The sequence below is a fragment of the Lipotes vexillifer genome, unplaced genomic scaffold (genome assembly GCF_000442215.2).
Source record: "Lipotes vexillifer unplaced genomic scaffold, Lipotes_vexillifer_v1.1 scaffold71, whole genome shotgun sequence".
NCBI classification, from domain to species: Eukaryota; Metazoa; Chordata; class Mammalia; order Artiodactyla; family Lipotidae; genus Lipotes; species Lipotes vexillifer.
In genome coordinates this window covers 1,897,549-1,908,336 of record NW_006793703.1, presented here as the reverse complement: position 1 = coordinate 1,908,336, position 10,788 = coordinate 1,897,549, and the positions used below count along the sequence as shown (strand labels likewise).

General features: G+C 41.9%; 1 protein-coding gene across 1 annotated transcript in view; it reads left to right on the top strand.

Moving 5' to 3' along the window:
• The window catches only part of LOC103090258 (solute carrier family 23 member 1-like), a 44,791-nt gene extending 34,003 nt beyond the window's left edge, over window positions 1-10,788 (top strand). The window contains exons 9-12 of the mRNA XM_007466657.1: window positions 7,331-7,495; window positions 7,893-8,001; window positions 9,151-9,246; window positions 10,529-10,788. Coding sequence (XP_007466719.1) covers window positions 7,331-7,495; window positions 7,893-8,001; window positions 9,151-9,246; window positions 10,529-10,788 — 630 coding nt within the window. The remainder of the gene's footprint in view (window positions 1-7,330; window positions 7,496-7,892; window positions 8,002-9,150; window positions 9,247-10,528) is intronic.

The following is a 10,788-nucleotide window of genomic DNA, read 5'->3' as shown; positions in this document are numbered from 1 at the left end:
GAGAGGGAAAGAGCAGGCAAGAAAAGATACATAGACACCAAACAGGCTACAAATCCAGCAGACCGATTAACTCTGGTCTGGACTCACATCTCCCCCTTGTGGCCCCTTGTTGCATCTGCATTCATGGCCTCTGACCTATTCTTGGTTCTCCCCTGGTCAGTCCGGAGAAATCAGGCTGAAGGCCAAAGATCTCCCATCACTTTTCTAGGGTGTCATGACTCCCAGCCCAGATGTGAATCCTGAGACCAAAAGACGCCCAGGGCTGCATGATAAATTCTGTGGTAGTAGGATTGGGGATGACCTGCCATCTTTATGAAACCATTAGCATATCCAAAGGGTATTGGTTGAACATGACAAGTTGATCGATTGTGCTTAGATTCATGCCTTTGTTCCCATCCCACAAAGGCATGGTTCATTGCTAGGGTTGTGAACAAAAAAAGTTATTTTGATGTGGTTAATTCTTATCACTTGTCTTCTAATGAAGACAGTTAAATAAATTAGCTCTTAAACTGGAAAGAAAAATAAGCAAAGGCTGAATCTGCTACTTTATTGCTGCATTAATGAACTTCAAGTTGTTGACACTAGGGTTCTTAAAAAAATGCTTAAATTGTGGTAAAAGACACATAACATAAAATCTACCATCTTAATTATTTTTGTGTACAGTTCAGTAGTATTCAGTGTATTCACATTGCTGTGCAACAGATCTCCAGAACTTTTTCATCTTGCAAAACTGAAACTACACTAGAGTATCTTTTTATTTTATTTTATTTTTTAACATCTTTATTAGAGTATAATTGCTTTACAATGGTGTGTTAGTTTCTGCTTTATAACAAAGTGAATCAGTTATACATATACATATGTTCCCATATCTCTTTCCTCTTGTGTCTCCCTCCCTCCCATCCTCCCTATCCCACCCCTCCAGGCCGTCACAAAGCACCGAGTTGATCTCCCTGTGCTATGCGACTGCTTCCCACTAGCCATCTACCTTACCTTTGGTAGTGTATATATGTCCATGCCTCTCTCGCTTTGTCACAGCTTACCCTTCCCCCTCCCCATATCCTCAAGTCCATTCTCTAGTAGGTCTGTGTCTTTATTCCTGTCTTACCCCTAGGTTCTTCATGACATTTTTTTCCTTAAATTCCATATATATGTGTTAGCATACGGTATTTGTCTTTCTCTTTCTGACTTACTTCACTCTGTATGACAGACTCTAGGTCTATCCACCTCAGCCACTATGGAGAATAGTATGGAGGTTCCTTAAAAAACTACAAATAGAACTACCATATGACCCAGCAATCCCACTACTGGGCATATACCCTGAGAAAACCATAATTCAAAAAGAGTCATGTACCAAAATGTTCATTGCAGCTCTATTTTCAATAGCCAGGAGATGGAAACAACCTAAGTGTCCATCATCAGATGAATGGATAAAGAAGATGTGGCACATATATACAATGGAATATTACTCAGCCATAAAAAGAAATGAAATTGAGCTATTTGTAATGAGGTGGAGAGATCTAGAGTCTGTCATATAGAGTATCTTTTAAGGACTGGGAGTGGAAACAAATGCATGAGAAGAGGTTCAAGAACTACCTAAACACATTCATTGATAATAGACTTATGATGGGATATTCAGACATTTGCAGCACAACTCCAACTTTTGAGGATGAGGCTGATGCTTCCAGGTCAGAGGTCATTTTTGTCTCACTGGCAGCTGTCACTCAAACCCTAGATACAACCCTTGACTAGCACAACAATCATTACTGTCCAGCGTGTGACAGCTTTGTGTGCCTGGCAGTGGGATGGGATGTGGACCAGAGCCCATAATCTTCACAGCAGAGTGTTTTTTTTTTTTTAACCTTTGTAGAAACTTTTAATTTCCAGATCTAATAGCTGCTCTAAGTGGGTGAAACGTACTTCTTTAGCCTTCCCAAACTCCTAGCTGCTTGAGAAACCCTATGCAAACCAGGTGATAGCAATTAGTAGTGACTCTAGCACAACTGATCCTTGATTTTGGACCAGTTAATGCTGTATAATACCATGGGGAGGAGCCTTGTCTCTGTTTTGTCTGTCTTAATGAACCTCCAGATGGATGAAGGAGGAATCATAGTTTACACATAATCCATGATGATTGCTTGTTGAGAAAATCTAATTTGTCCTAATTGAGAAAATGTATCAATTAATAATAATGAAGTGACTTATAGAGGGAACTTTAAAAAAAACTTATTTTATTGAAGTATAGTTGATTTACAATGTTGTGCTAATTTCTGCTATACAGCAAAGTGATTCAGTTTTATATAACATTATTTTTCATATTCTTTTCCATTATGGTCTACCACAGGATGTTGAATATAGTTCCCTGTGTTATACAGTAGGACCTTGTTGTTTATCCATTCTATATGTAATCGTTTGCATCTGCTAATCCCAAACTCCCAATCCATCCTTCCCCCACACCTGCTCCCCCTTGGCGAACACAAGTCTGTTCTCCGTGTCTGTGAGTCTGTTTCTCTTTGGTAGATAAGTTCATTTGTGTCCTATTTTAGATTCTACATATAAGTGATATCACAGGGTATTTGTCTTTCTCTGTCTGAATTACTTCACTTAGTATGATAACCTCTAGGTCCATCCATGTTGTTGCAAATAACGCTACCCTTTTTAATGGCTGGGTAATATTCCATTGTATATACACACCACATCTTTATCCATTCATCTGTTAATGGACATTTAGGTTGTTTCCATGTCTTGGCTATTGTGAATAGTGCTGCTATGAACATAAGGGTGCATGTATCTTTTCAAATTAGAGTTTTGTCCAGATATATGCCTAGGAGTGGGATTGCTGGATCATGTCAACTCTATTTTCAGTTTTTTGAGAAACCTCCATATTGTTTTCCATAGTAGCTGCACCAATTTACATTCCCACCAACAGTGTAGGAGGGTTCCTAGAGGGAACTTTTTGAAATGTAAATCACATCATGTCACTACCCTGCTTGACACAACTCTACTGAGTCTCCTTTGTCTTTGGATTTATTATTTTTAATTGTAGTAAAATACATGTAACATAAATTTAGCCTCTTAACCATTTCTAAATGTATAGTTCAGTAGAGTTAAGTACATCCAAATTGTTGTGCAACCAATCTTCAGAACTCTTTTCTCTTGCAAAACTGAAATCTGTACCAATTGAACAACAACTCTGTATTCCCCCCTCTCCCAGCCCCTAGCAACCACCATTCTACTTTCTGTCTCTATGAATTTGACTGCTCTAGGTACCTTATATAAGTGGACTCATACAGTATTTGTCTTTTTGTGGGTGGCTTATTTCACTTAATGTCCAAGTTTCATCCATGTTGTGCAGGTGTCAGAATTTATTTCCTTTTTAAGGCTGAATAATATTCCATTGCATGTATGTACTACGTTTTGTTTATGCTTTGTCTTTGGAATTTATTGTAACTCCTTTCCATGGCCCTTAAAGTACTTCATGACAGAGTCCCTTCCTTGCTTTCCATCCCATCTCCTGTCTCTCACCCTGCATCACTGTGCCCCAGGCACATCAATTCCCTCCCCTAGGTTTATTGAGATACACTTGGCATATAACATTGTGTAAATTTAGGTGTACAGTGTGTTTATTTGATACACTTATATATTGCAATATGATTACCACCATTAGCTAACACCTCTATCACATTACATAATTACCATTTCTTTTTTGTGGTGAGAACATTTAAGATCTACTATCTTAGTAACTTTGAAGTATACATTTTTGTTAACTATAATCACCATGCTGTGCATTAGGTCCCCAGAACTTATTCATCTTCTAACTGAAAGTTTGTACTCTTTGATGAACATCTCCCCATTTCCCCCACCCAGCAGCCCCTGGTAACCACCATTCTACTCTTTACTTCTACAAGTTTAGCTTTTTTAGAGTCCACATGTGTATAATATTATACAGTATTTGTTTTTCTCTGTTTGACTTACTTCACTTAACGTAATGCCCTCAAGGTCCATCCGTGTTGTCACAAATGGCAAGATTTCATTCTTTTTTATGGCTTAATAATATTTCATTGTACGTACCACATCTTCTTTATCCATTCATCTGTTGACAGACACTTAGATTGTTTCCATACCTTGGCTATTGTAAATAATGGTGCAATGAACATGGTGGGGGGGTGCATATATTTTTTTGTTAGTGTTTTCATTTTCTTTGGATAATCCCAGAAGTGGAATTGCTGGATCATATGGTAGTTCTATTTTTAACTTTTTGAGGAATCTCCATACCATTTTTCATAGTGGCTGCACCAATTTACATTCCCACCAGCGGTGCACAGGATTCCCGTTTCTCCACATCCTTGTCAGCACTTGTTACCTTGTGCCTTTTTGATGATAGCCATTCTAACAGGTGTGAGGTGATATCTCATTGTGGTTTTGATTTGCATTTCTCTGATGATTAGTGATGTTGAGCATCTTTTCACGTACCTGTTGACATTTGTATGTCTCCTTTGGAAAAAAAATGTCTATTCAGTTCCTCTGCCCATTTTAAAATTGTTTGTTGTTGTTGTTATTGAATTGTATGAGTTCTTTATATATTTTAGATATTAAATGCTTATCCAACTATACAGTTTGCAAATATTTTCTCCCATTTAATAGGTTGCTTTTTCATTTTGTTGATTGTTTCTTTTGCTGTACAAAAGCTTTTTAGTTTAATGTAGTCCCACTTTTGGATTTTCTTTTTTAAAAAAAGATTTATATTTATTTATTTTTGGCTGAGCTGTGTCTTAGTTGCAGCATGAGGGATCTTTGTTGCAGCATGCAGACTTCTTAGTTGTGGCATACCTGCGGGATCTAGTTCCCTTACCAGGGATCGAACCCAGGCCCCCTGCACTGGGAACACAGAGTCTTACCAACTGGATCACTAGGGAAGTTCCTGATTTTCACTTTTTTTGCTTGTGCTTTTGGTGTCATACCCTAAAAAATCACTGCCAAGACCAATGTCAAGAAGCTTCCCTGTGTTTTCTTTTAGGAGTTTTGCAGTTTCCAGTTTTACATTTAAGTATTTAATCCATTTTTAGTTAAATTTTGTGAGTGGTGTTAAGATAGTGGTTCAATTTCAGTTTTCTGCATGTGGTTATCCAGTTTTCCCAACACTATTTATTGAAGATACTATCCTTTCCCCATTGAGTTTTCATGGCTCCCTTGTCAAGTATTAGTTGACCATATATGCATGGGTTTATTTGTGGGCTCTCAGTTCTGTTCCATTGGTCTATGTGTCTGTTTTTATGCCAGTACCATAGTGTTTTGATTACTATAGTTTTGCACTATAGTTTGAAATCAGGAAGTGTGATGCCTCCAGCCTTTTTTCTATTTTTCTTTTTCAGGATTGCTTTGGCTATTGGATGTCTTTTGTGGTTACATAAGCATTTTAGGGTTTTTTTTCCTACTTCTGTGAAAAATGCCATTGGAAATTTGATAGGGATTGCATTGAATCTGTAGATGGTTTTGGGTAGTGTGGACATTTTAACAATATTAATTCTTCCAGTCATGACATGGGATACCTTTCCATTTATTTGTGTCTTCTTCAGTTTCTTTCATCAGTCTTATATTTTTCACCTCCTTGGTTAGATTCATTCTTAAGTACTTCATTGTCTTTGATGCTATTGTGAATGGGATTGTTTTATTTCTTTTTCAGATGTTTTATTGTTAGTGTAGAAAAATGCAGCTGATTTCTGTATGTTGATTTTGTATCCTGCAACTTTACTGAATTCATTGATTAGTTGTAACAATTTCTTGGTAGAGTCTTTAGGATTTTCTATATATAAGATCATATCATCTGCAAATAAAGATAATTTTACTTCTCCCTTTCTGATTTGGATACCTTTTTTTTTTTTTTTTTTTTTTTTTGCAGTATGTGGGCCTCTCACTGTTGTGGCCTCTCCCGTTGCGGAGCACAGGCTCCGGACGCGCAGGCTCAACGGCCATGGCTCACGGGCCCAGCCGCTCCGCGGTATGTGGGATCTTTCTGGACCGGGGCACGAACCTGTGTCCCCTGCATCGGCAGGCGGACTCTCAACCACTGCGCCACCAGCGAAGCCCTGGATACCTTTTATTTCTTTATCTAACCTGATTGCTATGGCTATGACTTCCAGTAATATGTTGAATAGGAGTGGTGAGAGTTGTCACCCTTGTCTTGTTTCTGATCTTAGAAGAAAAGCTTCCAGCCTTTCAGCATTGAGTATGATGTTAGGTGTGGGCTTTTTGTTTATGGCCTTTATTGTGTTGAGGTGCATTCCTTCTATATTTAATTTGTTGAAAGTTTTTTTTATCCTGAAAGGATGTTGGATTTTGTCCAATGCTTTTTCTGTGTGTATTGAGATGACCATATGTTTTTATCTTTCATTCTTTTAATGTGGTGTATCACATTTATTGATTTGCACATGTTGAGACATCCTTGCATCCCAGAGATAAGTCCCAGTTGATCACGGTGTATGATCCTTTTAATGTACTGTTAAATTTGGTTTGCTAACATTTTGTTGATAGTTTTTGCATCTATATTCATCAGGGATATTGGTCTGTACAGTTGACCCTTGAACAATGTGGGGAGTGGGGTGGGGTTAGGGGCACCAACCCTCCTTGCAGTCGAAAATCTGTGTATAACTTAGAGTTGGACCTCTGTACATGTGGTCCCTCCATATCCATGGTTCCATCATATCTGTGGTTCCACATTCACAGATTCAACCTATCATGGATTGTTTAGTACTGCAGTATTTACTGTTGAAAAAAATCTGCATATAAGTGAACCCACACAGTACTTTCTTTTCTTTTCTGTCCTTATCTGGCTTTGGTATCAAGGTAATGCTGTCCTCCTAAGATGAGATTGTGAAGTAAGTAGTATTAATCCCACCTGGTAAATTTGGAGGCTGACATTTTGAGAGGTTAGGTAACTTTCGTGAAGCCGAGCAGCTAGTTAGAGGCAGAGTTGGGATTGGCTCTCAAACCCCATTCTTAAGCATTGGGCCACTCCCTCCCAAGAGAGACTTTTTGCCTCACTATAAAGTCTGCCTAGAGAAGGAGCATTGGAGTCAGGACTTGAAGACATGTATGAGAGCAGCAGAGAGGAGAGGTGAGGGCAGAGGCTGGGACCCAAGGTCACACCTTCATGCTTTCGCCAGCACCACGTGGGAGTAGAGGGGGGCCATTTCTGGGTCAGTCGATGCTGCTCCTGTGGGTCCCCTGGAGCCATTGTTTGTGATGCCCCAGGAGCAGGGCAGAGGCCTCCAGGGTGTGTGGCCCAGCTGGTGCTGAGCTCCTCGTCTCTCCCCCATCTCCCTGAGTGCTACAGGTAGGGAGCAGGATGGTGATTGTTGCTGCAGGCTGCGTGCTGCTCCTGATGGGCATATTTGGGAAGATCGGGGCTGCGTTTGCCACCATCCCAACCCCTGTGATCGGAGGCATGTTCCTGGTGATGTTTGGGGTCATCACTGCCGTGGGGATTTCCAATCTTCAGGTGAGGCAAGGCACCCTTAGGAAAGCAGCAGCATTGCATCTCCTGAAAGGAGCCCGTGGGGATGGAGATGAATGGAACAGGGTGGGGACAAGGGAGGAGGGGAAGGGAATCCTCAGTCCCAGAAACCGCACTGGCCCCAAATGGGAGAAAGAAATAACCAGAAGCACCCAAATTTCTGAAAAACAAAATTGCATCAGTTTGAATTGGATTATCCAGACCACTCAGCTCCCAGTGTCAAGTGGGAGTCGGGACTTGTCTGAGAACGTGTGTCCTCTGAGCCCAACCTCCCCCTCCAGTCTCAAGTGGCGGCGGGTGGGCTGGCTGGGCGGGTGTTTGACTGATGTGCAATACAGGTACTGATCGTTCCGGCTCTGCCATGGGGGCCTCTCTCCTGCAGTACGTGGACTTGAACTCGTCCAGAAACCTCTTTGTCTTTGGCTTCTCCATCTACTGTGGGCTTGCTGTTCCCAGTTGGGTGAACAAGAACCCGGAGAGGCTCCACACAGGTGATTCTCCATCCTCTAGACTGTGACCACTCCAGGGGCAGAGCTGGTGGGGTCCCTGGTCCCTGGGAATTCCTGTCACTTTTTAAAAAAATTAACTATAGTCACCATGCTGTACATTACATCACCATGACTTATTTATTTCCGGTTCTATTGAGATATAATTGACATACATCACTGTATGAGTCCCAGGTATACAGCATAAAGGTTTGACATATATATATTGTGAAACGACTACCATAATAAGTCTAGTTAACACCCATCTCCTCATATAGACACAATAAAAAGAAATGGGAAAAAAATTTTTCTCCTTGTGATGAGGACTCTTATGATCTACTCTCTTACCAACTTCTCTATATATCATACAGCAGTGTTAACCATAGTCGTCATGTTGTACATTCCATCCCTCGTACTTATTTATCTTATAACCAGAAGTGTGTCCCTTTTGATCGCCTTCCTCCAATTCCTCCTCCTCACACCCCCTGCTTCTGGTAACCACAAATCTGATCTCTTTTTCTATGAGTTTTTTTTTTAACAGTCTATATATAATAAGTGAGATCATACAGTATTTGTCTTTCTCTATCTGATTTATGCCACAGCATAATGCTCTCAAGTTCCATCCATGTTGTTGCAAATAGCCAGATTTTATGGCTGAATAATATCCATTGTAAATATATACCTCATTTTTTTTAGTCATTCATCCATTGATGAACACTTAGGTTGTTTCCATATCTTGGCTCTTGTAAATAATGCTGCAGTGAAGGTGGCTGTGCATATATCTTTTTGAGTTAGTGTTTTCATTTTCTTTGGATAAATAACCAGGAGTGGAATTACTGGGTCATATGGTAGTTCTATCTTTAATTTTTTGAGGAACCTCCATACTGTTTTCCATAGTGGTTGCCCTAATTTACATTCCTGCCAACAGTGCCCAAGGGTCCTTTTCTCCACACCCTTGCCAACACTTCCTAGTTCTTGTGTTTTTGGTAAAAGCCAAACAGGTGTGAGTTGATATCTCACTGTGATTTTGATTTGCATTTCCCTGATGATTAGGGATGTTGAACACCTTTCATGTACCTATTGGCCATCTGTATATCTTCTTTGGAAAAATCTCTGCCCATGTTTTAATCCCTGTCACTTCTGTCTTCACTCTAGGGATTCTGCAGTTGGACCAGGTCATCCAGGTGCTGCTGACCACAGGCATGTTTGTTGGTGGATTTCTGGGCTTTCTGCTGGACAACACCATCCCTGGTAGGGCTCACCTTTGCTCTGTAAGCTGGCAGTTTGGGTAGATGGTCAGCATTTGGTTCACCCACATTGCTTCTCTAGCCCTAATTCTCATGTAAGACTGGCCACAGCATACCCTGAGTGGGCCCTGCGTCTGGGTGGGGTGTATGGGCCTGTACTAGCTTTCTAGGGCTGCCATCGCAAAATGGCACAGACTAGGAGGCTTAAACAACCGAAATGTATTTCCTCACAGTTCCAGAGGCTAGAAGTCCAAGAACAAGGTGTTGGCAGGATTGGTTTCTCCTGGGGCCTTTCTCCTTGACTTGCAGATGGATGGCCTTTCCTTCCTGTGTGTGCATCTCTGTTGTCTCTCTGTGCATCCTAATCTCCTCTTCTTATAAAGACACCAGTCAGATTAAATTAGAGCCCACCCTAAAGACCGCATCTTTACGTCTTTAACTAAATCACCACTTTAAAGATTCTATCTCCAAATACAGTCACATTCTGAGGTTTGTGGGGTTAGGGCTTCAACATGATTTTTTTGGGTCGGGGGGGGACACAATTCAGCCCATAAAAGGACCCTAAGGTGAGAAATACACCAGAAGCAAAAAGCAAAAGACATAGCTCCAGCTCTCTTAGAGCCTGCTGTCTAGTTGATGAGGGAGAGAATGCATGTGTTCATTTATTCATGTTCCAATAAAAACCACAGCAAGTACACTGTGTTCCAGGTGCTCTGTATTGAGGATACAAAGGGCTGTAAGACATGCCCCCCTGCCTTCTAGAAACTCACAGGCTAATAGAGGAGAGACACATGACAACAGACCATTACAATACAGGGAAGTAAGTGTGACGATGAGCAAACGAAGCCCATGAGCGCTGAGGTGAAGAGTGCAGAGCTGCCCTCACTGGTGGCTTTCAGTGCTCCCTTCTTGATCCTCCCATGGCCCCTTGAAAGGACCTCTGTGATAGCTCCTGCTTCGTGGTATTCCGTTTCCCACATTTCTTCTCTCCACCAAATGCAAAATGCATCTGCATTCCAGAAACATTGAAATATAGAAAGGTCCGCTCCGGAAGATGAGGAAAGAACAGTGGTTCCTAGAAGGTCGTACCCCGGAGCTCAGGGAACACCTGATGATGAGCTGAGTTGAGCTGAGCTGATTCTTGGGGTGGGCTTGGAGGAGGAGGAGGGGCTGCTGGCAGGTGCAGGGCACTGAGACGAGGCCTTGTGAGTGCCTGCAGGGGGGCACCAGAGGCTTCTGCCCCCTCCCTCAGGGCCCAGGCTTGACTGCTTGCTGGCTCCCTTTAGGAAGCCTGGAGGAGAGAGGCCTCCTGGCGTGGAATCAAACCCAGAAGGAGTCTGAGGAGACTACGAAGATCTCAGAGGTCTACAGCCTCCCCTGGGGGATCGGCACCAGGTTCTGCGCATCCTCCTGCACCCGGTGCCTCCCTTTCTGGCCCAAGCTGGAACGTGGTGGGAGAGGTGAGGTGGGGGTGAGCCAGCTGACGCTCTGCTCCCGGGACCCCTCAGAAGAGTGGCCCAAGGGCGCCACAGACACCATGATGTAA